Genomic DNA, 27,925 nt, shown 5'->3' with positions numbered 1-27,925 from the left:
GCCATTTATTAGTTAGGCCATATAGCTATAGTTAAACTGTTAAGCTCCTGAGGCCAAAGAAACTTGGATCTCCATCAACAAAATGAGTAAAGGTACAATGTGGGGATGGTGAACTTTTAACAGTCTGCATGCACCAGAAGCTTACTACTTAAAGCTAGAGATGAAAGTAAAACAGGATGCGATTATTTTCCAAAAGCACTGTTTTTATTTATACAGAGTCCTAACCACTTCACAGTGGCAGGAGGAGTGGGAGAGGTTCCTTTTTCAATCCAGGGGCCTCCATGATGTTGGTCTGTTGCTACCAGACACAGGCAAGTGGCGTCATGGATTTGGTAAACTAACTACAATGTTTAGTCTCTCTCTGCTAGGGCAACAAGGTGAGCGTCAATCTCTGCTTCTGAAAGAATCCTAGAAGGCAAGGGAGAAAAAATCCACAACCATTTTACTTTTTGAAAACTTTTTATTATGTAAAATTCCAAATACACATTAAAGAAAATAGAATAGATAGTGATGAATTCCTGAGTACCTAAACACCCAACTTCAACAATTATCAATAATTTATAGCTAATATTTTAAAAATCTGTATATCCACCACTCATCCCTTCAGATTATTTTGAAATAATTCCCAAATATTCTATCAACTTCACCTATACACAAAAGCATCTACTTTTTTGACATCAGATCAAGAAATCTGGTCTTCTGAAGACAAGTCCTTTCAATTGCAGCTATAATAGTGCTTAAATTAAATATAAAGCTAACTATATTTTAGCTCCTATGTCAAAATACCTTTACACCTAGTATAACTCAAGTTTGTATCAGCTAAAAGATATAAGGCACTTCCTGATGAACACATGGTATTTTCTCCAAAGAAATCAACTGGTTGGCAACCTTAATAGGACCTATTACTGCTTGATTTCTAAACGGTGAAATTTGTCAAAGTGACATTTTTTAGTGTAGACTGGGGCAATATAAGTAGTTTATATGTGGTTGTTGATGCTTATGTTATATATTGTAGTAGCATACTTACTATCACTAAATTTATAAATCATACCAGAACTTTTTGAAGATACAGGTTCTTTGGTTTCTTAATAGAAATAAAAATGTTAAAAGCTGTAAGAGGGTCTCAGAAAAGAAAAAAGAACTTGCAGGCTCTTTAAGATTTATAAATTGCTCCTGCTAAAATAGTACTGCTAAAATAAAATAAGACCACAACTTTTTCCTAAGGGGGAGAGGGGGAGAGGATTCAAAAATTTTCTATGAATTTTTCTTAAATCATTCATGTTTAAATCACTTACCTGTAGGCAACAAAAAGTAAATTAGGGGGAAAAAAGGATAGTAACAAGAAACTCTTCAAGGCCCAGTTAAGCTTAATTTACCACCTTAATACCCCACCTCTAACCATGACATGTGTCCGTATAACTGTGACCTAAGAGTAGATACAAATAATAGTTAACGTGCCTCCCAGCACTTCCTTGTATCTGTGGATTTACCTGAGGTATTTTTACAAGCACATCCAGGTTCATGGTAAGTAAACCACCTCACAGTGTTCTGGGAGGATTAAATGAGTAACATATATGTTAAGCACCCAGTATAGATTTGACTCATGGAAGCCATAAGGTTGATTTGCGGAGTTAGTCACTTAGTAAGAACAGACAAGCATCCAGCATCTGCAATTCAATTAGCTGTATTCAAAATTTGGGGTTTCCAAAGATCTCCAGATAGGCTCTGATGTAGATGAGAATTTTATACTGCTTTTCAAAGCTCCACTTAACTAACCGAAATAATCAAAGCTCCACCTGAAAAAACTAAAAAATACTACTCTGGGAAATGAATTTCTATTGGCCTTAGGCTGAAAAAGAGAAAACATCTATGCTTACTTTACTTCTAATATAGAGAAGGTTATTTTATGTTGCCTCTGATATAGATATAAAATCACTCTGAAATGAGAAGAAAAGCAGTTATGTCTGGCTTTTTAAAGGGAATTCCAGGGATCCCTGGGTGGCGCAGCGGCTTGGCGCCTGCCTTTGGCCCAGGGCCCGATCCTGGAGACCCGGGATCGAATCCCACATTGGGCTTCCGGTGCATGAAGCCTGCTTCTCCCTCTGCCTATGTCTCTGCCTCTCTCTCTTTCTCTCTCTGTGACTATCATAAATAAATAAAAATTAAAAAAAAAATAAAAATAAAGGGAATTCCAGTAAGTTTTAAAATAGATCTCTCAGGAAAAAACTATAAATGTAGTTAAAAAAAAAAAAAATCCAGTAAGTTGTAGGACAAATGGACCCACACACCTTTACCTTTCTAGACTGCAATTTATCTCTTGGCAAACTTCTTTAAGCACATGGCTGGCAATATAACTCACCTGAATTTAGGATTTTCAACTGTAACTACTCCAACTTCTATTTCTGAAGGTTTGAAATCAATCGATAGAACAGTTGATAGGCAAGTAATTGCAGTCTGAAAAAAGTAGCAACAGTAAAATAGTATTTTTCAGCGATCCCACGATTTTCTAATTCCAAGCTTATTCAAATCATGACTTAACCACAAGCTAGCTATTCATTTTTGCTTCATGTTTCAGTGATGCAGCTCTATAGCCATGTGTTACTAGTGGATTGCTTAATTCTAATGTGTTGCCTACCAACGAGAAGAAACTTGCTTATACAAATTCAAGTCATAAAAAAAAAAAAAACAAATTCAAGTCATAAATGAAAGGGGTCCATCAAACAGAACAGGTAATAAACACACAACAGTCTGTTTGATGACTACTACATGCTGGGGACTATGCTTAGCACTTGGGGTGAGAAGGAAGAAGAGGATAAACATGAATGATACAGTCTTCCTTCAAGGAAAATCTGCAGTAATAACAATTTAAGAATATATATTTTTTATTTTTATTTGTTTATACATTTTTAAGAATATATATTTTTTAAAGATTTTATTTAATTATTATTTGACAGAGCGAGTGAGCAATAAGAGCGCACAAGCAGTTAGAACAGCAGTCAGAGGGAGAGGGAGAAGCAGGCTCCCCTGAGCAGGGAGCCTGATGCGGGCCTCAATCCTAGGACCCTAGGATCATAACCTGAGTCAAAGGCAGACACTTAACCAACTGAGCCACCCAGGTGCCCTAAGAATGTATTTAAGTGGCTTTGTATCTGACATAATGAATTACTTAACGTTAATTATGAACTGCAAGTGAAGACTTTTTGGAAACATCAAATAGGGCACAGTACCTCCCAGATGAGAACTAGCTTATATCTCTTGCATAAATAATACTGCCAACCAAACATGAAAGTATTAGATGGCATTTTTCATTTGTCATTTCTCAGAATCACAGTGTTAGTCTTTAGAATGGCTATATCTCAGACTCTCCTTTCCAAAATCTATTAAACTTTTTGTTTTTAACTTCTTAGCAGTAGTAAATAAGAGGCTTCCTTAGACTAAGGTTACTAAATATTTGTATAAGAATTTTAGCTTATTGTGTCAAAATGTCCCAATCATACTGAAAAATTTTCTTAATATCTCTGCATTAAGCTAGCTTTACTTTTGCATCCTGGATAGCAAAATTTCTCTGCCAAGTTATCCTATGAGCATATATTCTTTTACCAAGATGTTTGTTTCCCGAGAATTTGGTATGTAGCTGTTTTTCCTTTAGGGCTTTAAGAGTAACATTACTGACCATATTTTTTCACTTTTGTTACCAGGAAGCTTAGCCTAATTTGAGTCACAACCATGTAGGTCCCTTAGACCCTAGTCTTGATTCTTATTTTTAGTTACATCTTGTCATTCTCTATGTGTTTTGTTGAAAGCAGTCTTAAATACATTATGAAATGAGACAGGTAATGAAGTGAATAAAAGCAGTCCTCAGGGGCACCTGGGCGGCTCAGGTCATGATCCCAGGGTTCTGGGATAGAGTCCCACATTGGGCTCCCTACTCAGCGGGGAGCTGACTTCTCCTTCTTCCTTTACCCCTCCTTGCATTTGTGCTTGCACGCTCTCTCTCATAAGTAAGATCTTTAGAATAATAATAAATAAAAGCAGTCCTCATTCTTCCCGTGTCAGCTGAATGACACCACTTTTACCAGCTGACAAACCTGGTTCTTGTGATAAACCTGAGGAAGAGCCTTTATAAACTGCCAATTATACAATGATCTTCACTATTCTACATAGCATTAAAAAAAAAAAAAAAGCTCCTTTTGGCCAACTTACTTCCACTGTCTGTTCAAATGTCCAATCAAATTTCTTCTTCACTTTTTTTTCAAGGAAGCTGGTTGACTCCGTTTGTTTAACTCCTGCTGCAGTGGCTTTAAACCCACAGTAGTAACCTGCAGGATCACACTTGTACACCTGAGGGCCTTGTTCTTCATCTATACCAATTAAAATCATACCTAGAAAGACATTAAATATTAATTATTAAATTTATTTAAATATGTATTGTATGGAATTATATAATATATAATCATATACATTAAATATTAACATTAATATATATTTAAATATCTTAAAATAAATATTTTATACCTTTGTACAACACAATTTCTTTTCTCTTAGTATCGTCAAAAAGCCGTTGTTAATCATTATTCTGTCCATGTATTTTAGGGTATGTATTTTGCTTTAAGAAACTGATTATTAGGTTTTACTCATACAAGGAATTTAAGAAATAGTGAAAGGGATTATAAGGGAAAGGAGGGAAAATGAGTGGGAAAAATTAGGGAGAGTGACAAAATATGAGAGTCTAACTCTGGGAAACGAACAAAGGGTAGTGAAAGGGGAGGCGGGCAGGGGGATGGGGTAACTGGGTGACCGGCACTGAGGAGGGCATTTGATGGGATGAGCACTGGGTGTTATACTATATGCTGGCAAATCGAACTTCAATAAGAACAAACAAAAATACCCTCCCACCCCACCCCCCAAAAGAAACTGGTTATTAGGTTACTACTTCAGATAAATTAGGTAATCAAGAAATTTCCATTTCATGGGGCAGCCAGGTGGCTCAGCGGTTTAGCGCCACATTCGGCCGAGGGTGTGATCCTGGAAACCCGGGATCGAGTCCCACGTTGGGCTCCCTGCTTGGAGCCTGCTTCTCCCTGTGTCTGTGCCCCTCTCTCTGTGTGTCTCTCATGAATAAATAAATAAAATCTTTTTTTTTATTAAAAAGAAAAATTCCATTTCACCAAAGGTTTATCACAGATGTTTTTAAAATTTGAATTATCAAAAAGTGTAACTTAACAAGCAATTTTCTAATCCTTGCTACTATCCAAAACATGTTCCTTTGAGATGGTACTGGCAAATAAATTTGTAAAGTATATTTTTCATATATTTTCTTTTAGAGAAAATAATATACAATAGCATGTTAACTATTCTCCTGAACCTGCAATATCTCCAAAGGTGTGCTTCTACTGTCCTCTCTTTTAAGTTTCAGTATTAAGAAATTACTTTATTCACATTTATAGATGTTTTACAGTCTATTAATGAGAAATTTTCAACTTTATTTGATAAACACTATGATAGTGATCAGGTATCTGTTTTATTCAAAAGTTATGTCACCCCATAATTTTCTTTACATGTTTTACTTGATATACACAAAGTACACGACCACACAAGAGAGGTATCCACTTACTGCTTGGGGGGACACAACTCTTCTCTACTTCAGAATCTTGCAAGATGAACAGGGTTTAACAGGTCATAAGGACATGAAGGGCAATCATCAAGGCAAAAGGAACAACATGCACAAAGGTATAAAGACATGAAAGGTAATGGTATACCAGGTGATGACAAAAGACCCAAGTACTACTGGGACTTCTGGTGAGGAAGGAAAGAAAGCAGTACATGAAAGAGGTTGCTTGGGAATAAACTATCAGGGACTTGCACATCATACTAAGGAGTTTAGAATTTTACACCAGATCTGAAGAGGAATCAGTTTTTCTAGGGAGCAAAAATCAAAATTTGATTTTAAAATGGTAACTCACATAGTAACAGAAGACAGATGAGGAAAGAATGAGAAGAGAAGACACAAGTAAACTAGGTGGCAAAGCAAGAGATGATGAAGAAGGAACACATATCTGAGGTGAGGTGCAATGACTAACCAGATGACCCGGGAAAGTGAGGTGAGTGTAGGAAAGAGAGGCTGAGGATTAAAGTAGGAAAACAGCAATGATTTCAAGCCTGAAGTATCTGTGGGGCATGGAGTAAGGGACAGGGCTAATACTAATGTAACAATGACTGACTATATACACATAGTAAATGAAAGCATGAACCTGAGGGTGAGATTACCTAGACAGAACCAAAGGGGAGAGAATGACCACAGAGAAAACCCAGTGAGCAAAAATATTTAAAGGAAAAGTGGAAGAGGATGAGCTAAGGAAAGTTAGGAAGAGTACCACTGAAGAAACTGAGGGAATATTCTTTTTTTTTAAAAATAAATTTATTTTTTTATTGGTGTTCAATTTACCAACATACAGAATAACATCCAGTGCTCATCCCGTCAAGTGGCCCCCTCAGTGCCCGTCACCCATTCACCCCCACCCCCCGCCCTCCTCCCCTTCCACCACCCCTAGTTCGTTTCCCAGAGTTAGGAGTCTTTATGTTCTGTCTGAGGGAACATTCTTAAATGAGAGTTCAAAAACAGGGTCAGATGAAGAAAAATCATTACACTGATTGCTTTAATTCTCATAAATGACACAATATCAGAAAGAGATGTGAATTTTTTAGACTAATATGTTACATTAAATCTAAAATCAGTAAACTCATCTCTCTGAGAGAATCTTACTTATTTTTAAAAAATGTAATGTATTCTAAAAATATAGGGCAGCCCAGGTGGCTCAGTGGTTTAGCGCTGCCTTCAGCCCAGGCTGTGATCCTGGAGACCCAGGATATCAAGTCCCACATATCAGGTTCCCTGCACAGAGCCTGCTTCTCCCTCTGCCCGTGTCTCTGCCTCTCGTGGATAAATAAATAAAATCTTAAAAAAAAAAAAAAAAATAATAATTTAAAACATAATGCCTAAAATACTGCTGTGAAACTTACCCTTCATTGCTGATTTATTATGAAGGGTTCCTCACCTTATATAATTTCCAAACCACATGTTCAGAACCCAAATGTGACTGCAATAACTTTATTCATATTCTCTAAAATAAAACATGTAATTCATCAATTCTTTGGGAGACTTCTTAGTATACTTACAACAACCGAGAGGCCTCATTTCAGCATTCTGTGTGTAGACCTGAGAAATATCAGCAATTCTTTTGCACAGCATGTCCACAGGAATCTCATACCCATACTTGTATTTCCAATTAGCTGCCTCATAGCGTGCCCTCTGTACCTGGGATCTGCTGTCAGCTTAGAGCATAAAAAACATAAGTTTACTTCTTTATAGGAAAGAGTGAACCTGAAAATCAATTTTCAATATATATAATATGTGTATATATATATATATATGTGTGTGTGTATGTGTGTGTAGAAAATTCATGTGTGTGTGTTTGTGTATGTATATATTTATGTGTGTGTGTGTGTGTGTGTGTATATATATATATATATAAATTCACATGTGTGTGTTTTATATATATATAAAATCTCCACTACAACTTAACAAAAGTAGAAGTGGTCCACTATGGCTTTTTCTACCACTCATGAACAGTCAAGGACTCAGCAACAAGGACATGACAAAAAAAAGGAAAAAAAATTAAAAGATAGAAGTTCTACACACAGCACTGTATTTTCATGCTGAGCCCTCACCAGCTGTCAAAATAGTTTCTACAGGTGTCTAATAATTCCCAAAAGAACAAGTTTTAAGGAGAGAGAATGTTTCTCTTAATCTTTTCTTTAGGCTTGAATTTTCCCTTGATTTCAGAAAATAGAAACCTGAAGTAATTTTTATAATTCTCACTTGTTTCTAATAGGGTCATTGTTACCAGGTTTCAAATATACTGACTTGTATCTCCTTAAACTATTACCTATATATGAAACAAGTCTTCTATGAGAGGAGCCTCAGCTCAGTTTCCTGACAGCAACAGCATAGAGATCTAATTCTATTAGACTTACTATTTCAAAAAAGCTAAAAATACTCTGAATATACTGATATTAACTTTGGAAGACTGCAAATGTATTCCAATCACTTGCAAATGCGCTAAAAAGAGCCTTTTAAAATACAAAACTCAAAAATAATTTGAATAACAAATCTAAGTAGACATCAAGCCAATTACCTGTCATTCCTGTCATCACACAGCCAATGTTTTCAGTTATCTTGAATAAGTGAGTCACTGTGCTGGAATCCAATAATTTGTCCTAATGAACAAAATAAATCAAGATAATTTCGTAATAATCAGAGGTTTCTGTGCAGCAATAAAAAATACTATAAAATTATAGTGATAAACTATGTAAAAAATGTTTTCTGTTCATTTTATAGTTAAAACCAGTTTTTAAAAAAGGCGGGAAGGAGATTCAGTCTTCCTTTTTCAGATGACAAGTTTCTTGTGGGTAAGAACTATAGCTCACAAAAAGCTGTTTCAAGGCTCCTAAAGATGAAAGACCTAGAATTCCCATTGTGCTTATAATCATACCACAAAGTCCAATACATTAATTCTGTCTTCTCAGCTAAACCATTCATACCTGCTCAGTAAATACTTCTTGAATGAAACTGGAAAGCAGAGGCAAAGCAAGAATAATGTCAATGTATATAAGTAGTAATATACCTTTGTACCAACTTGTAAAGACTTCTTACATTATGTTCCGTAACAATTGGCTATCCAGGCAGCATTATTTCCCGCCCCCAGGCAGTATTACTTACAGGTACTTTCTTCTGTGTGACAATTACTGCACAGTCTTTCCCTCTGACAGCTACCGATGTAAGGCCACCCTGGTTAATAGCCTTAAAAGCATATTCTGGAAAACAGAATAGTGTTTTTAAAAGGTAGAATAAATTATTAGATTCATGCAATAGCATAAAAGCAGTCTTTAAAAAGAATGAGCTAGAGCTCTATGAACTAACATGAAATGTTGCCCAAGATATGCAAAGTCAAAATAATAATAATTACAAATCATTGTTAAACCAACTCCATTTCATTCCATCTTAGTTTCCTGTAATTATTTTCATTAGGCTCAAGTACCAAATTTCCAATAAAGATTTAATGAATTTGTCGTATAAGTCATTATCAATCACATCTTTCAAAAGTTTGTTTTGTGGCCATTATTTTTACCATGTCCAGTTTTCCTGAGTCAAATTTAGTTCCTCTAAATTTTCTCAAGATTTACTACTTCTGTTAATTTTGGCCAGTAACTAGTTTGACTATATGCAATTTTAATTGCTGTTAGATTATTCTCCATTGTTTTCTTTCTCCCCGCTAAGTTGAAATTTTCTGGATCACGGTTTTTCCAATTTTCATACCTAAAACAAGGATTCTTTAGTTTGTCTAAAACCATTTTCGGCTTGTGCACTTCCAGCTGCTGTCAAACCATCCCCTAGACTGGAATATAAAAAATAGTGAAAGGGAATAAAGGGGAAAGGAGAAAAAAGTGAGTGGGAAATATCAGAAAGAGAGACAGAACATGAGAAACTCCTAACTCTGGGAAACGAACTAGGGGTGGTAGAAAGGGAGGTGGGTGGGCGGTGGGAGTGACTGGGTGATGGGCACTGAGGGGGACACTTGATGGGATGAGCACTGGGTGTTATTCTATATGTTGGCAAATTGAACACCAATAAAAAATAAATTTATATATTAAAAAAAAAACATCCCCTAGATTAAAACAGATGAATCAAAGTGGTAGCATGAAAACAAACTACTTGGGCACCCTGCAGTTTAGTTGACAATGACTGCCTCTGCAGAAATAATTACAGATAAGACTACTCCTTTCAATGGTATGGTATTTCTACAACATTTAAATCTAATATAAATATATATTTTGTAATTACAAAAACAGTAACAATATATGTTCACTGTAGAAAATATGGGGAATACAGAAGATAACGTAAAAGAAAAAAATTACTTCTAACTCCAATCATCTACATTTTGACATATGAACGTTTTAAAAATTCTGTCAAGTACAACTTTGCGCAATGGGTCTGAAGCCTGGCCTCATCTCTTTAAAAAGCCAAATGGTAATGAGGACCAGCTGAAAAAGATACTACTTGTGCCACAGAATTTCCTTTAATAGGAACTATAATAAAGACCTCTTATCAAATATTTCTAAGTGGCTATATATTGAAGACAGGAAAGTAGAGTAAAACGACTCTACCTTTAGGGGAAATCCTCAATCTAACCTAGATTTAATTATATTACAAGTTTATTTTTATCATCCCATTACACCACAAATAACTTCTAAAGTACAGTGTTTCAAAATGCTTCTCAGTGCTATTTCTCATATGGCCAAAAAGCTTCTACCAGATCAAACTTCCACAGCTAAACATTATAAACTCTACACAGAACAATCACTTGAAAGACACCAGAAAGTGGCCCAAAGTAGGCAGATTCTAGGTGGGGAGACAATGCTTGGAAGAAAGGAATGGCATAAAGTGAGTTTCCCGTTTTCATGGCTTACAAACTGAGTGCAGGCTCTGGTCAGGGCTAAACACCTATAGAAAATTCAGTCTTTTTGGCATGAAGATCTAGAGAACAATTTGAAGGTAACTACAGCTGCTGGAAAATAAGGGAAAGAAGGGTGAGAGCCGGAGAGGGAAAGCCCCAACCACAAACGCGTAAGACAGACTCCAGGCAGCTTAGCTAAGGGTAAAAGAAAGTGAGATTTGAGCTGCCACCCAAAGTAACTGCCTGCTAGAATGAATCAACATTCTTTGGAGGAATACAGCAGAATCATGTCAACAACTTATTAAACATATATGTAATGGACAAAACACTCCAATTAAAAGCAGAAACTGTCGGAATGGATAAAAAAGCAAGACAAACATATGCTTCATTTTGTAATGCCACCTAATATTATCCTCTCTACAACCATGATCTGGGGGTGCCTGGGTGGCTCAGTAGGTTAAATGTTTGACTCTTTGTTTCAGCTCAGGACATGATCTAAGGGTTGTGAGATGGAGTCCCACAACAGGCCCCATGCTCTGCATCATGTCTGCTTGAGATTTTCTGTCTATGTCCCTGCCTCTGCTCACATGCCTGAGCACATGCACCACCCCCCAACACACACACACACTCTCTCTCAAATAAATAAAATCTTAAAAAAAACACAAAAAACAAAAAACAAACCCTAAGCCCCATCATGATCTTTTAGCAGGTGGGATATTCAGAAATCTTGGCACCAGCATGGGACAGGGGTGGGGGGTGAATATGAGGTTTGAAAACATAGCAGTGTTTGATCTCATTACTTTTTTGAGTAGTTATGTATGTATTGGGGCACCTGGGTGGCTCAGTTGGTTAAGCAGTCTGTTAAGCATCTGCTTTCAGCTAAGGTCACGATCTCAGGGTCCTGGGATCCAGCCCTGCATTGGGCTCTCTGCTCAGTGGGGAGTCTGCTTCTCCCTCTCCCTCTGTGCTTTCTCTCTCTCTTAAATAAAATCTTTAAAAAATCATACATATGTATTTATATATACACATATGTTTACTTGCAAATCTAACTCAAGGAAGGCATGAGAAGTCTGGGTTCAGAAATACTACTTTAAAACGAGTATCTTTTTAATAGCAAAAGATGCAAACAGTTAAGTACTTCTCAGTCCATTTATTTATAAAACTCTTGATTCTCAGCCACTGAGCACTTACTATGTGACAGATACTGTTCTAAGTACATTACATGTATTAAGTCCCCCTTAGAGCTTAGATCCTTAGAGCTCGGGGATCCCTGGGTGGCTCAGCGGTTTGGCGCCTGCCTTCAGCCCAGAGCATGATCCTGGAGACCTGGGATCGAGTCCCACGTTGGGCTCCCTGCATGGAGCCTGCTTCTCCCTCTGCCTGTGTCTCTGCCTCTCTCTCATGAATAAACAAAATGTTAAAAAAAAAATCCTTAGAGCTCTGTAAGCCCTTTATTTCTATTTTACAAATGAAGAAAGTTCTCATAGTTGGTGTGGAGCAGGGACTTGAACCCAGGAATCTTGGCTTCTATGCCAAGACCAGATCGGTATTTCTAGATTAGAAAACTGTTGTCTTCAATCTATTTCTACCAGTCCATTTTTTCCCCCTGTTCCTCATCAGTATGCTCCCTTAGATGCAACTAAGCAATGCTCATATTCACCTACTGGGCAAATTCAAGTGATACTCCTCTCCTCCCTTGCCAGACCCATCCAGCAAAGGATCAGCAACCAGAAGAGAAGAGCCCGAAAGTAATCAGGTTTATTTTGTCCCACCTGGGCCTTAGTTTCCCCACTGATAACTTGGGTAATTTCTGAAATTAGATTTCAAAGCTAGATGCTCCGTGTATAGCTCTACAGTTTTTCTACACACACACACACCCACACACCCACCCCTTGAATACATTCATTAAAATAAATCTGTCCATAGTTACTAAAGAGTACAAATGCACAAATGACAATCAAAATTCTTTCTCTTATTCCCTGGGAGCAAGCACTGTCAACAGTTTGCTTATAATTAAGGTTAGCATTGTAACTTTAAATTTAGACCTCTATCTTATGATTTATCAACTTTAGATTACATTTATCTTTTGAGTACCAACTATGGAAGATGAGGAGCATACACTCACCTTTCCATTAATCTTTCTTTCCTGTTATCTCTCCATTTTTGCTATATTATTTTTCCATTATCAAGGTTAACAATTTGCACTCATAATTTTTTTAAAGACTTTATTTATTTATTCATAGAGACAGAGAGAGAGAGAGAGAGAGAGAGAGAGAGAGAGAGAGAGAGAGAGATGCAGACACAGGCAGAGAGAGAAGCAGGCACTATGCAGAGAGCCTGACATGGGACTCGATCCAGGGTCTCCAGGATCACGACCTGGGCTGCAGGCGGCGCTAAACCGCTGCGCGACCGGAGCTGCCCTGCACTCTTAATTCTTGTATGCTTTGTCTCTGGTGGATTCTGAAGTTTATAAACTCATAAATAGCATTTACAATGTTATCATGATGTATAAATCACTAGAGAACCAAGCATGGATGGACCATAATAAAGAAAATACTCCATGTCTACAGAGCTACTAATCTAATAGACAAAAAAAAAAAAAAAAGCAAAAGAATCAAATAGGTATCTAATAACACTTATTGAACACTTAATATTATGCTAAGCAGCCTACATATATCATTTTATTTAATCCTCAAAACAACCACACAAGAAGCAATTATTAACTCAACTTTGCAAAAAAGAAACTAAAGCTAACATTGTGTATCACTTGCCCACCTTGGCTAGTATGGAGCACCCAGGGATCTGAATCCAGGTATGGCTCCAGGGCCTGAACTCTTCACCACTATACTGCTTGATCATACTATTCTTTCACTTTCCTTCTCCTAGCAATGTCTTATTAGCACCCTGAATAGTAGAGACAATATGTTATTCAACAAGGCAGAACTTCAAGTCATCCTGTCTATATATTAAGCTTGTTTTTGACTACATGTTTTATTCCAAATTTTAAAAAATTATTTAACTGACACAATATCTAGCCTTTCTACTCACCAAATCTGGGAAGCATTAAAGACTATGTTTTATGGCTGGATTTCAAAACATAGTATGGGAAAGCAAAGTGTAGTTCTGACTTTTCCTGTTCACATATTAAGAATGACAGAACATTTAAAGCAGTGGTCCAACATAGAAAAATTCTTTAAAACTCGGGAAAGAAACTATAGATGAAACCTTCTTAAGGATACAGTTATCTCTCTTCTTTGATCTTATTTTTCAATCGGGGGGATAAGTTAAAAGGGTTACTGAATTACCTTGGTTTCTTGCTACATTATATACAGTATGCAGCCATATACTGGGTAAATTTCATTCCCAGTTATTTTTTAATCCGATTTCTAAAATACACAGGTGAAGAGAATCTCATTTATAGGCCAATTCTCTCCTTATGATTTCTAAGTACAGATATTACTTTCCTCCCCCCAAATCAAAGGATCACAGGACCAGATGTAAATCACATTCTCCAGATCTCCTATGGCAGGAGGTTAAGGATCCGGGTTGTAATTATAACCTAAGCCCTGACACCACTTCGATCCAACAAAATACATTGTTACACTGAGTGAATAACTAATTTTGGGCTTATTTCCACTAAAGCTGTTCTTTCAGGAAACAGCTAGTTCACCGTACCTCACCTACAAGTCAGAACCAGCTTTTGAACTATTTAGAAACGGTCAGATGTGGGTTAAAAGGGCATGCTAGTTTCAACAACACCTCTAGAATTGACAACCACTCATTCACTGTCAATTTTCCAAAGACGTAGATACTTGTAATTTGACATCTTTTCTTTTCATCCGTTTACATATCTATCACTCCCTGTAAGCTGTGTGCTACAGTACAGGAGAGTGTGTGACATCTTTGCACGCCGCAGGACCAGCAGTGTCTGGCACATAAAAGTGTGGAATTAACTACGATAAGGAAGTGCATGCTGCAAACAAAGGAAAACGGAGAGAAGCGTTTCAATGGCAAGGTTAAGGAGCCAATTATCCTCTAGAGAAGTACAGACGTTGGGCCCACCCAGGCCAAAATGTAACAAGCGAAGAGGCATCTGGAAGCCACAGTCAGGAATTGCAGTCCTACCTACCTTTACTCTTTATTGTGTCTAGGCGTTGCGGCCGCTAGCCCCGAAGAGCCCGAGGCCTTCTGCCAACGGGCCGCCAGTCCCCGCCTCCCGAGAGGGGTGGGAACACCGTGAGGCTGGACCCTGCCTCGGCCTTTCTCCCGTCCCAGCTCCGGCCATGCCTCGTTCGCGGACTACACTCCGGCCGCGTCTCCCTGCTCCAGGCCATACCATGACAGAGCAATTCCTGTGGACCAAAGGCGGACTCGGTTCACTCACCTACTTGGTAGAGCCGGCCCTCGGGTGAAAAAATGGTAATGTGACGGTCAAACCCAGCGCTGGAACCACGGGACATGTTGGCGAACCCACTACTTCAAGCACTGTCTCTGAGCCCCGTAGCTCCCACACCAGGCGTACAAATCCCCCCGGAAGTTTCAACGACTGCTTCCGGGGCACCGGCGAGCTGCATCCGCTCCTGCGCGCCGAACTCCGGGCTCCAGCGTCAGGCGGGCGCGGAGAGCTCTCCGAGGCCCCGCCCCTCGTTGGGGGTGGGGAGGGCCGGGAGGCCTTCGGTGTGCGCTTGCGCCGGCCCCTGGGCTGAGCGCTGTGCAGAAGCCCCGTGGAACTGGCGTTGAGGCAGTTTAGAGCTTTCATCTGGCGAGTGAATTGCCCGAGGCGAGGACTAAGACCCTTTCTGGGCGCCCAGACTAGTGATCGGCCTACCGGTGGGACTTAAATGGATGGCGTATTTAAGTCTGTCGTTAGTTTTGGGACGTGTAAATCCAGCTTGGGTCTAGATTGCTGGCGTCGTTCCTAATCTGCTCTGTACTCACCCACTTTTCCTTCCTACCACAGGGGAAAAGGAGTTGCAGCGACTGCGGCAGTAACCGCTCATTTTAGGTACGGAAGGGAGCGGGTTCTGGTAGGCACTGCAAAGAGCAGGGTTGTCTGGCCAGGCAAGACCCTTTTGGCCAGCAGCCCCAACAGTTTGTCTTAGAAATGGAACAGGAAATATGGGTGTAATGGAGGAATAGGAGGTTAAGTTGCCTTGATCGATAATGAACAGAAGGGACGGGGCGTATAGGAGGCTGTTGTTGAATGAATTGATGGGAGTAATTCCAAGCGAACTGGGTAGCCCCGGGAGCACAGCAGGTGGCTTTTCAAATTGTAAAATTGCCTATTTTGACTTTTCCCCAAGGCACACTTCTATTTAACCAATAAAAAATGCAAAACATGACTGTAGGCCGGTGTCATTCCCCCCTTCCCCCCTTAGAGTTTGTGCACTAGGAGGGCCAGTTATGCCAATGTTTCTGGCACTTCAGTGCCTGCTGTAAGTAATATCGAAGTAGGGATTCTTACCTTTTCAACATACTTTTTCCTAAACTCATTTTGCATATAGAGGGGGGAAAATGTGTAAGAACCTCTTGAGTTTAAGGAAGCTCCAATTTTCAAGAATGTTTTTTTAAAAATAAACTTCTATTTTATCAACCTGAAAAAAAAATCCAGAACTTAAAGAAAATGCTAAATGCAAACAGCATCTCTGGCACACCGGGTACCTTCCAGCTCTAGCTAATTTCCAAGCGTACTGATAAAAGTTGTCCCTTGCTTCTGATTCAGATCCCTACCCTCAGGACCACCTCCTCCTGACATTTTCAGTGCTTTTTTCCCCTCTCACACTCTGACTTACCCTGGTATATTGTAATTTCCAGACGTTGCCTGAATAATAATAAAGAGTTCTCTGTAAGGCTGCTAAGGAGGATGGACTGCCTCAACAGCCCCCCCTATGCTGGTGTGTCCCAAACCTAGGTCTCTAACTGGATCCTTCTCTGGAGCATTCTCTCTTTTTATTTTTTATTTTTATTTATTTGCTTTTAAAGATTTTATTTATCTATTCATGAGAGACACACAGAGAATGAGGCAGAGACATAGGCAGAGGGAGAAGCAGGCTTCATGCAGGGAGCCCGATGTGGGACTTGATCCCAGGACTCTGGGATTATGACCTGAGCCAAAGGCAAATGCTCAACCACTGAGCCACTCAGGTGTCCCGCACGTTCTCTTTTTAAAAGATTGATTGATTGATTGATTGATTGGAGAGAGTGTGAAGGAGGGGCAGAGGGAGAGGGAGAATCCCAAGCAGACTCCTTGCTGAGGGTGGAGCCGGATGCAAGACTCAATCCTAACACCCAGAGACCCCGGGGATCATGACCCAAGGCTAAATCTGATCCCCAAGGCTAAATCAAGTCAGACGCTCCACTGATTGAGCCACCCAGGTGCCCCATGGAGCACAGTCTTATCTAGTTGTCTGTTTTTTTTTTACATTGAGACACATGGTACCTTAAAACCCATTGTGTTTAAAACAGAGCTCATCAGTTAGTTGATGTGTGGCTCAGTTGGTTAAGTGTCTGCCTTCTCCTTGGTCATGATCTCAGGGTCTTAGGATTGAGCCCTGCCTTGGGCTCTCTGCTGTGGGGAGTCTGCTGCTTTTTCTCATCCCTACGCATGCTTTCTCACTTTCAAAAAAATAAAATTGTTGAAACACAAGAACCAAGCTCACCATTTCATCTCTTTCACACCAAGCCAGTTCCTGTCCCATGTACCAACTTAAGTCCTCAGAGCCAAAACCTTGATGCAGTCTTCAATTCTCCAAAACTTATTCTGTCCCTGTATAATACTGATCTTTCTTATTTATTTATTTTTAGTTTTTATTTATTTATGATAGTCACACACAGAGAGAGAGAGAGAGAGAGGCAGAGACAGAGGCAGAGGGAGAAGCAGGCTCCATGCACCAGGGAGCCCGACGTGGGACTCGATCCCGGGACTCCAGGATTGCGCCCTGGGCCAAAGGCAGGCGCTAAACCGCTGAGCCACTAAACCGCTGAGTCACCCAGGGATCCCCCTCCCTATCCCCTCTTTTAAGAAGTTTAAGTCCACCAATTGATCTCTTCCTCTCTATATGTCCAATGCACATAATTTGAATCTTTTATTAGCCTGAACCAAATGGAACAGCCATGTTTATAGGTCAAAATGGTCAAATATTGGTAATTATATGATTTAACTTAAAGAGTTGTGTGTCTAGACTTCACCAAAGATTAGCAGAACAGAGGCTGGGTACTTTTCATCTCTGTATCTTCTAACACCTCTGGTAAGAGGCTTGGCTCATTCAAGTTCAGTAAATGACTGTTAAATTGAACAGAAAACTGTAAAAAGAAAGGGAATAACAGAAATGTTTTCATAGCCACAATACTTTCCTTCCCATGTAGATATGACTGCCATAGGCACCTCTCAGTATTCACTGCCATGCAGTGATGGGATATTTAAAATCATACACATTGTAGGCCATGAGAATTTCACATGTTCAGAGAAATCCTGATCCCCTTTTGAGGTTGCATTTAAACTGGGCCCCAAAGAGTCATTGGGCTTTGGATGGTATATGCATTTTAATACTCTTAAGGATATTTGCTGGAAAGAATCAGCCTCATTTTTCAAACAAACTGGAAAACAATGATAACATCAGACTCCTTGAGGGCAGTAGTCACATCTGTGTTGCTCTCCCGTGTGTCCTCAATGCCAAACAATGTCTAGCAGCACTCAGTGAATATGCAGGCTCATGACTTGAGTTTTCTGTTATGCTTATCTTTCTTTATTTGAAGAGATTTGTGAATAAATGAGAAATCCAAATTTCAAAAACCTAAAAGTCCAGAGATTTTATATTAGAATTTGATATTTTTCCATATAGGCATATGAATTCCTCTGGGAAATCTTTCAGAAAGACAAACCCCTTGCTGATGCCACTGCTGAGGGAAATCCCCTGGAAGCAGACTGAATATGTGCCACTGGGTAGGAAGCAGCAGCTAACCTACTCACCAGGTGGACTTCCCCCTGGGTTGGGGAGCTTTCACCAGAGTCGTCAATGCTCTTGCAGCTTTAATACAGGCCTATGGGGGCAGACTTGCTGTGTCTGTGTGGAAAGTTTCATCTTCCTCTCTGTGGGGCCACCAAGGTAGACTTTTTGAAATGACTTTCTGGTTTTTTGAAAAATTTTAGAGATGACTTGACATCTTGTGAGTCTTGGAAAATCTCCTGGGGGCCTCCATTTGGCAAGGCCCACATTCTCCCCTGGGGGTGGAGGTAGGTGGAAGGTTGGGGTTACCCACAAGGCAAAGGTAAAAAGTGGCAGCGTAGATTCCCAGTGACTGCAGGCATGCTGAATCACATGGTGTTTGAAGGCAAGATAAGAATTTAGCCCTAAGCTTAAATTGCTCTGCTGGCAGTTCAGTGAGCCAAGGAATATAAAAAATGAAGCTTGTCTGTGTTTCCATGTGGTATTAGTGGATGTTGAAACACAATGCCCTGAGTTAGCCATAAACACTGGTAATATAGTACTTTAGGAGAGTTAGGATTTCTTGACCCCAGGGGTCAACAGTGGCCAGGATGGGGCTAGGGATATAACAGCTTGGGTGAACAGTAGGAGGGAAGTAGATCTCTGCCCAGCTCCCTGGCCACATTTACCAGTCAAGTGCTCCTCAGGGGGCTGAGGGAAAGAACCTGGCTGAATTTGTAGCTTTACCTATTTGTACCTTTCTCACAGTATTCTCAGTGCTGCAGCTTTTCCTGCACCCCAGTAGCTATGGCTGTCTGTCTGGGAATGGTCATTCTGGCTGAGGCTCTGAGGAAGAGAAGAGTGATTTCTCTGTACCCCAGTTCTATACTTTATGGGCAAAAGAGGACAAATACAGCATCAAACATGGGGTGAAGTGTGCTTCTGTTACTTACATGAAGCATGTGTGAAAGCCCTTCAAATCCTTTACCTGATCAGATGCCAACAAAGCAACACTCCCCTGCCTCCTTGCCCATAACATCTAGTGTGGTTCTCTCTTCTTTAGTACCAGTGGTGGGTACAACATGATGTCTGTCAACAGAGCAGAGCAATGACACAACTGTCATTTCCCTTATGCTCCCTTCTTTCCTTACCAGTCAGTATAATTCTGTGCCTGGATTCCATTAAATCATCACCAGTAATGAGAATACTGTCCTTTGATTTGAAAGGGAATTAACTTGAATCCGCCTAACCCAAAGGACATTTAATTAAAACTACCCAGGAACCCCCCCCCCCCCCGCAATTCTGTAGAGCAAATCCTTTTTTTTTTAGAGCCAGAATCTTTAGTTTTCAGTTCACCCTTGATTTTTAGCTATAACAACCTCAGTAGTACCCTCTTATAATATTTCATGTTTCTCTTGTTTTCCCAAACTCCACTGAAATGAAGACCGAGCGCTCAACTGATCTCTTGTTTCTGGAACCCTAGGATCTTGAGAAACATCAAGAGTTCTCATGGGTCTCCTCAGAATACTGGAAGAAGCAATGGAAGACCCCAGCTGGCTTGGGCTTAACCGTTGGTGGTTTTTAACATACAACTTCCCCTTAGGCATGATAACACAGGAAGCCCTTCATAGCTTGAGAGAACTGCAATGTTCCAGTGAAAAATCAGAAGGGGAAGGGAGGGGTTGGAGTCTTAAACATGGTTAGGCTCTGCTCTGAGTGTCAGAAACACTGAATTACAATCTGAGCCTTGCCACAGACTGTCTGATGACCATGACCTTGGTTTCTTTTCTCAATCAGGTAAGCATGGTGTACCCACCTTTAAGGCACAGAGAAAAAAATATTAACCACTACAGTGAAAATAAGCTACCTAGTAGACTTGAACTCAGCTTCTCTCTCTGTGAAGGTGGGGGCCACTGGTGAGTTAGGATTGGCTGTTGGCTATTTTGCTTCAATCTTTCCCTAGTACAGAAGGAAACCAAGTATTACACCAAGCTGCACTGCACTCCGCTATTGTTCAGAAGTGAAAGTCTATTTTCTTAACTTGGAGAGCAGCCAGTTCTTACCCACCTTGTCCCACACACACTCAGTCTCACCCACAGCTGTGGACAGGGGGATGGCAACTGTAAGCAACAATCAGTTCATTGGTAAAATTTTCATGCCTATCATATTGGGGTCCTTATGAATGTTATTTAATTTTTCACTCTGCTCATCACCCTCCCCCTTACCCTTATTCCAGCCCCCTGCTCAGGTGGGGAAAGGGAGTTATAGAAGTTGGCTAAGCACCAAGACAGTGAGTTAAGAACAGAGAGGAAATAAGACTCAACAGCCTTCCCTTTAGCCTAGAGACACTTCCTCTTCCTTGAGGTTTCCTAATTGGCTTCCACTAATTCCTATTTTCTTACCACAAAAGTAAGTCATCTCTGATGCTCAGAATGAACCAGGCTCTCGTGGGGTAATGGGGAAGAGAACAAACGAATGAGATTTCTGATCATTATAAGCAATATCTTCAGTCACTAATTTAGGAACTAGTTCTTGAGAAGCCAGTTATCAATGGGAAAGCAAGAGAGTGCTCCAGTCTGATTTTCTCCTTTGAAATGACATGACGGACCTTAGCTGAGATCCCCAAACTTCACCCAGAGTGCAATTGTCCACAGTGATGAAACAAAGGCAACTTTCAAAAATCAACCAGACAACAGATCTAAAACATTTTCAAGATTAACATTTCTGGGGCAGCCTGGGTGGCTCAGCGGTTTAGCGCCACCTTTGGCCCAGGGCCTGATTCTGGAGACCTGGGATCGAGTCCCCTGTCGTGCTCCCTGCATGGGGTCTGCTTCTCCTTCTGCCTGTGTCTCTGCCTCTCTCTCTCTCTCTCTCTCTGTGTCTCATGAATAAATAAAATCTTAAAAAAAAAAAGATTAAAAATTCTGGAATGATGTCCTACAGGGGTATAGCAAATTTCATTCTAGTCATCACAGTTCATAGAACAATACATGCCTAATACATAAATATTTTAGACACAGGGGGGTCTAAATAGTAATGATTACAGAGGGTGGCATTGAGAAATTATTATTTCTTGAGAATCAAAGCATCAGACACCAAAGACTATATTCTTGAGCTAGCCAGCTCAAATTACCAGGGAGCCTGAGGGGAATTCACTCAAAGAAGTGGGAATCACTCATTCATTTGGGGAATATAAGTAATAGTGAAAGGGAATAGAAGGGAAGGGAGAAGAAATGGGTAGGAAATATCAGAAAGGGAGACAGAACATAAAGACTCCTAACTCTGGGAAACGAACTAGGGGTGGTGGAAGGGGAGGAGGGCGGGGGGAGGGGGTGGGGGTGAATGGATGACGGGCACTGAGGGGGGCACTTGACGGGATGAGCACTGGGTGTTATTCTGTATGTTGGCAAATTGAACACCAATAAAAAATAAATTTATTATTTAAAATAAAGGAAATAAATAATTAAAGTTTAAATACAAAAAAAAAAAGTGGGAATCAGAGGTAAAAATCAGGAAGACATTTTCAAACAACTTCTCCAAAGTCATTCAACAAACATGTATTGAGCCCCTTCTATGGGTAAGAAGATGTCTGGCTGCTCTAGGACACACACAGATGAACCAGATAGGGGTCCCACCACAGTGGGGAAGATGAAACATGAATAAAACCAATACTAACAGGAGCACCTGGGTGGCTCAGTCGGTTAAACGTCTGCCTTAGGCTCAGGTCGTGATCACAGGGTCCTGGGATTGAGCTTGGCATCGGGCTCTCTGCTCAGCAGGGATCCAGATTCTCCCTCTCCCTCTGCTGCTACCCCTGCTTGTGCTCTCTCTTTCTCAAAATCTTTAAAAAAAAAAAAAAAAAAAAGCCATACTAACATGAGGCAGTTCATGATACATAAGGTAGAGTCCAACAGACCACTGTAAATGGGAAATTACCTTGGGTCATAGGAAAGGTAAGCTGCCTGCTGGAAGAAGTCTATCTGTGCTCAGCTTAGGAGGGCAAGAACTCTGAGAGGCATGTTAGTTATGAGCAGCGTGAGTGGTACCACGATGCAACATGGAGTGGGAGTGGCATGAAAAGAAGCAGGGGAAATAAAAAAAAAGAGCCTGTCTTTAGGACATGGCAATGGCCTAGCTTGACTAAGACTCACAAATATTCTAGATTAGGATACAAATGCAGGGAGGAGGCCTTGAATGCCAAAGCTAAGGAACTTAGGCTCTGGTTGAAAGGCAATGGGGAGATATACAATGTTTTTGAGTTAGGGAAGCAGCATGATTAGAATTATGTTCTGGAACTATAAACCTGGTGGCAGTGTTTATGATGAACTACACATGGGGATATCAATCAGGAGGCTGTTGCTAATAGTCCAAGAAGACGTTTCTGAAATCCTGAACTGGGGTGGTAGTAATGAGAATTGAAGAGAAAGAATATTTGCAAGAGATTTTTTTAATCACTCTCCCTCAATTGTTGAAAGTAATATACTATTCAAAGCAGTGCTACTTGTAATAGGCAAAAACTGGAAGCTATTTAAATGCCTGTCAACAGTACAATCAATAATTTGTGGCATATTAACACTACAGAACATCGTATAATAATGAAAATGAATGAACTACAATTACATGCAACACTATGCATGGACCTCACCTACTACCGAAAGGAAGAAGCCAGGCAGAAAAGAGTACAACTTGAATGATTCTATTTTTATAAGGTATAAAACCAGGCAAAATGGATCTATACTGCTAGAAGATTAGATAGTGGTTACCTTTGTGGGGGCAAAAAATGATGGAAGCAGGCATCTGGGTTCTGGTAACAGGCATGATGAACAGATTGTGGTAAAACTACAATATGATTCTTCCTCTCCCACTATTTCTTGCCCCTACTTGAAAATTCTGACAGGTCTTATTGCTTCTCTGTTCCTTAGATGATATGCACTGCTATGGTCACTTTAAATAACAAATGCATTCTCACTCCAGAAATTAGAATATCCAGTTCTAAAACGATAAAAATTCCAAACAGCACTGAACCATTTCTAATCACTGCATCACTTCTAATCCGCCAAGCTTAAGCTGGTTTCAGGTTAAAGCCTCTAGTGGAAAGGGGTTGGGAGCATGGTTGGCTTTTCCTCCTAATCACTCCTCGCTCAAAATTGTCCCTAGCCAAGGTGGAGGATGGGCAGTGGAGGGCTAGAATAGAGAGGGTAGGTAAAAATGAGTGGCTTAATACTTTGTAGGCCTAGCAGATGTTTAAAGCTGGTGTTTCTGGCGAGCCTGACAGATGGTTAAAGCTGATGCTGCTTCTCTTGGCCACTCTTCAGGGTCCATCAATGGTTCTCTGCTGGGTCCATTTATCTTTATATGTAGGTGGCCAATTGCAGCTCCTTCTTGAACCTCCTAGACATCCAGAAGTTCCCCTCTAGTCCAAAACAACCCTCTCTTTCCCATATCTGGCCCCCATCAGATCTTCCAAGCCAGAATCCTCTCCGGTTTCCTTTCCAATGCCCCTTGTCAACCCTTCTGTCATCTATATTTGCAGGCAGACTCAAGCTTCAGCTTTCCCAGGCACCAGCACTCTGGGTCAGCCATACTGCAGGAGGATCTTCCAAGTCCTTCTACTAAGGCATCATTCTTGGGGTTCTGGGGTCAGAGGACACCCAAGGAACTCAGAGCACAGGTACTCTCCAAAGAAACTTCTTTATCTTTTTCCCTCCTCTGACTCTTTTATATCTTTGGCCTGGCTAAGGGGCCTGAGGTTGTGAGGCAGATTCTCCTTCATTCTCTTTGTAAAATCTGCCTATGTGGTATGTGCCTCACCCTCATCTGGGAATCTTTATATCTAGTACATTTGTGCTTCTGTGGAATGTGGCACATACATTGTAACAGTTTCAGACTATGTAGAAGATGAAAAGAAGAAAGTAAAAATCATCCACAATTCTAACACCCAGAAATATCTACTGACATTTTGGATTCAGCAAAATGTTATATCTTTAAAATAGAAATTTAACATTCTGTAACATTTAAAATTACACCTACTTCTTCATTTCCTTGTTTTGAGCATTTATTTACAATTTTGTTATTATTATCAATAGCACTGTTATGAATATCTTCAGTACAAAGCTTTTTTAAAAAAGAACTTTTCCTTTGGAAAGGCAGTCAAGAATGGGCTAACCCAAATAGATATTTTGAAGGTAAAAATCAACACAATTTGCTAATTGTATACGTATGCAAGTAAGAGGGGGGAAGGAATAAGAAAAAATAACAAAGTATGGTGAGAATTTGCTCTGTTGGGGTGAAGATGAGTGGTTTCTAAAGTGCTTGGGTTTGAGGGTCTGCCAGCCACCCAGGTAGAAATGCCAGCTACATATATGGAATTGGAAAGAAACCAAGGGTAGAGATGGCACCTTCCTTTGAGATACTTGTCTGTTAAACTAACCCCAACAAGGCATGGTTTTGTCAGGCTACCAGCCTAAAAGTATTTGCAGTCAGATGGGAAAAGAGCCAGTGGAGAGGGATTAATTAACTGAAGAGAACAAGGTCTCAAGTCACCAAGAAGGGATAGAATGACAGAATAGAGGCAAGTAGAAAAAGAACCTAGAAAAGAAAAGAGAGAAAGGGTCAGGACAGAAAAGTTACTGGAAAGGGCAAAAATTGAGGAAGAGGCTCATTACAGATGGCTTGTAGATCCTGGTTAAGTCATCTGCTGACAGTGAGAATGGCGAAGTTATGACTCAGGATTAAGACTCATGAGGGTTGTTGTATTATTTTTTTAAAGTAAGCTTCAGCTCATTTGCTGCTACTTAAAATACTATTCAAAATATGGTCTGCAGCATTGCATCACTAGATACACCAGACCCAATGAGAATCTACATTTTAAACAACATCACAGATGATTCTATACCTATTAAAGTTTGAGAAGTACTGCTGTAGCCCATCTTCCTCACTTAACAGAAAAGGAAATGGAAGTTCCAAGAGATAAACTATTTTTCAAGTTCAGATTGCAAACGTTGAGAGAAGTCCTTCAGGAAATTAATGGGAATTCAATGAAAGATGAAATCATGAATCTTCAATTGAAGTTCTAGCTGTAAAATTTCATGACTTTTCTAGCAATACTTGTGTGTTGGAATGAAGTGGAATAGTTTGGGGCTATTCAAAATGAGGTTTATATGAGGCACTGCAGGAGATGAAAGGAAAGAAAGAATCTGCAGTGTTATTGAAACCCATCTCTAAGATGAATGCTTTAAGAGTGGGATGGAGGGATGTAGCACCTGAGTGGTTCAGGAAATGAAGTATCTAACTCTTGATTTCGATCTCAGGGTCGTGAGATTGAGCCTGACATTGGGCTCCTTGCTCAATGCAGAGTCTGTTTGAGATCCTCTCTCTCTGCCCCTCCCCCTGCTCTCTCTCTTTCTTTCTCTCTCAAATAAATAAATAAAATAGATCTTTAAAAAAAAAAAAAAGAGTGGGATGGGGAGGAAGGTAAGCAAACCCAGATGAGGATGAGGAATAGAGGCCTTTAGGTGAATAAGGGATGGGTCTAAGAACACACCAAGGAGCTGGTAGTTGGGATGAAAGAGTGGGGCAGGTAAAGAGTTGTGATCAAAATGAAGAACTTGAAAGTTTGCAATCCTGAAGGTGGAACACTTTTAGTAATTTAAAAGGCCTAGGTTGGCCATCTCACAGGGGGCGAAAAAGATCCAAGTTTAAGAGGTTAAGAGGGCCAGCCCCGATGGCCCAGCGGTTTGGCACCGCCTTCAGCCCGGGGTATGATCCTGGGAACCTGGGATAGTCCCACGTCAGGCTCCCTGCATGGAGCCTGCTTCTCCCTCTGGCTGTGTCTCTGCCTTTCTCTCTCTCTGTCTGTCATGAATAAATAAATAAAATCTTAAAAAAAAAAAAAGAGGTTTAGAAACGAAACCAAAACATGCATGGTGTTGGACACTCTGGGGACAATGGCAGTGGGTGGGAATAAAAAGTCTACTGACAGCTTAAAAAGCACCAACTGTTTGACACTCATATCCTCATATAAACTTCCCCTGGTGTGTCAACGAACAAAAGGAGTCATGTGATTTGCTTTAAAAGATAAAAAGCTCTTTATCTGTGTAAAGCAGCAATCCTTCCTGAGACTCTCTTCAAAAACTTGGTCTGACTACAGTTTATTTCTTTAGTAGTTGGGTATTAGAGGGCCTAACTTGGAAAAGACCCACTTCTTCAAAGATCTGATCATGCCAGCCAAAACAAGACTAAATGCCAAAGGACATAACCACTAATTTGAGCCAATAGATATTATCAGAGTGACAGCTTCCTGGAACACAAATTTCCTTCTGAACACAAGGAAGCCTGGAGGAGTTCATGAGTATACAGCTCTGCAAGTAGTATTTTATGGTATACAACCATGCTGTAGCTTAACTTGGCTACCTCTCTTTATGAATTTACATTATTATGATTTAGAGTACACCAGGAAGATGTAGAAGACCACACAAAGAAGTTTTCATTTTCTGTCAGGTGAAAAAAGTTACAAAAGAGCTTGCAGAGAATGATACTTTAAAAAAATTGTATATAAAAATATTTATCTATGTAATAGGCATATATATATGAATAAAAACATAATAGCAATTGACAGCTCAGGTCTGGAGCAGAGGATAGAAAAAAATGCAGCTTTGGATTTGAAGATAAGGTCACTGAAAACAGGAAGAAACTATAAGAATAATTTACCTTTAAAGACCTAGTAAAAGGGGTGCTTAGCCGGCTCAGTTGGTAAAGCATGCATCTTGATCTTGGGGTTTAAAAAAAAAAAAGACTAATACAGTACATCTTAAGCAACAAGTCTGGGCAGGGGACTTACCTTTGGGAAGACCTGCCATCACCACTTGCAAAGGAACCTATTTCATGGAGGTGGAGGCCCATTCTATTCCCCCAGGCTGGGACGCCACTCTGCCCCAGCCAGTCATATGAACAGCAGAATTGTCAGAGAATTCCACTGGCACCTAACAATGACATTCTCTGTTCTGATGCAGTCATAGAAAGCAAAAGAAATCTGTTTTAATAATCAATTTTAAGTATTTTGAATATGAACTAAACTTGATACCAAGTAATGTTTTAGTCCAGCCGACCTGGTCTCTTACAAATGAATTAATGTCTCTACTGTATTAGAAATTAAAGTCCTTAGTGATTTCTCAAGTATTTGCTCTTTGAGCTGTATTTTAACTTAAGAGCAGACAGGGGTAATTATTTTTATGTGGTTGAATTTTACATCACATTTCTTGTCAGAAACTACTGAAAACCCTTCATATGATACTGTTATCTACAAATTATCATGGTTACCTTAATAACAATTCATTTGATAAGAGTGTACTGACAATACTCTGATAGCAACACAAACTATTTTTAGCTGCCATCAGTGACTAGATAATTGTCTTCCTGTTTATATCAATTCCTGGTTGAATGCAAGTTGTGAATGTGGGATCTCTGGAAGCACCCATCAGATGGAAA

General features: G+C 39.9%; 1 protein-coding gene and 1 long non-coding RNA gene across 6 annotated transcripts in view; one reads left to right on the top strand and one right to left on the bottom strand.

The window, feature by feature from the left end:
* Window positions 1-182: 182 nt before the first annotated feature.
* PSMA6 (proteasome 20S subunit alpha 6) lies at window positions 183-27,428 on the bottom strand. 2 transcript variants are annotated; one of them, XM_038544491.1, is made up of 7 exons: window positions 27,279-27,428; window positions 8,780-8,874; window positions 8,196-8,277; window positions 7,177-7,332; window positions 4,204-4,382; window positions 2,360-2,454; window positions 183-408 (listed from the first exon to the last, which is right to left on the bottom strand). In XM_038544491.1, the coding sequence occupies exons 1-7, from the start codon at window positions 27,295-27,297 to the stop codon at window positions 351-353; spliced, it is 684 nt and encodes a 227-aa protein (XP_038400419.1). In that variant the 5' UTR covers window positions 27,298-27,428; the 3' UTR covers window positions 183-350. The 2 variants fall into 2 exon arrangements, with proteins under 2 accessions (XP_038400419.1, XP_038400418.1); XM_038544490.1 differs by lacking the exon at window positions 27,279-27,428 and adding an exon at window positions 14,899-15,078.
* The window catches only part of LOC111096992, a 75,537-nt gene continuing 62,175 nt past the window's right edge, over window positions 14,564-27,925 (top strand). The window contains exons 1-3 of one of the 4 annotated variants that reach the window (XR_005363135.1): window positions 14,628-15,344; window positions 15,475-15,519; window positions 23,973-24,110. This is a non-coding gene — a long non-coding RNA (uncharacterized LOC111096992). Of the gene's footprint in view, window positions 15,520-23,972; window positions 24,111-27,925 lie in introns of all 4 variants that reach the window. The other 3 variants (XR_005363137.1, XR_005363136.1, XR_005363134.1) reach the window with 3 other exon arrangements.

This window comes from Canis lupus, chromosome 8, assembly GCF_011100685.1.
Source record: "Canis lupus familiaris isolate Mischka breed German Shepherd chromosome 8, alternate assembly UU_Cfam_GSD_1.0, whole genome shotgun sequence".
Lineage (NCBI taxonomy): Eukaryota > Metazoa > Chordata > Mammalia > Carnivora > Canidae > Canis > Canis lupus.
Note: the sequence above shows the minus strand (reverse complement) of the source record. Positions and strands in the feature narration are given on the sequence as shown.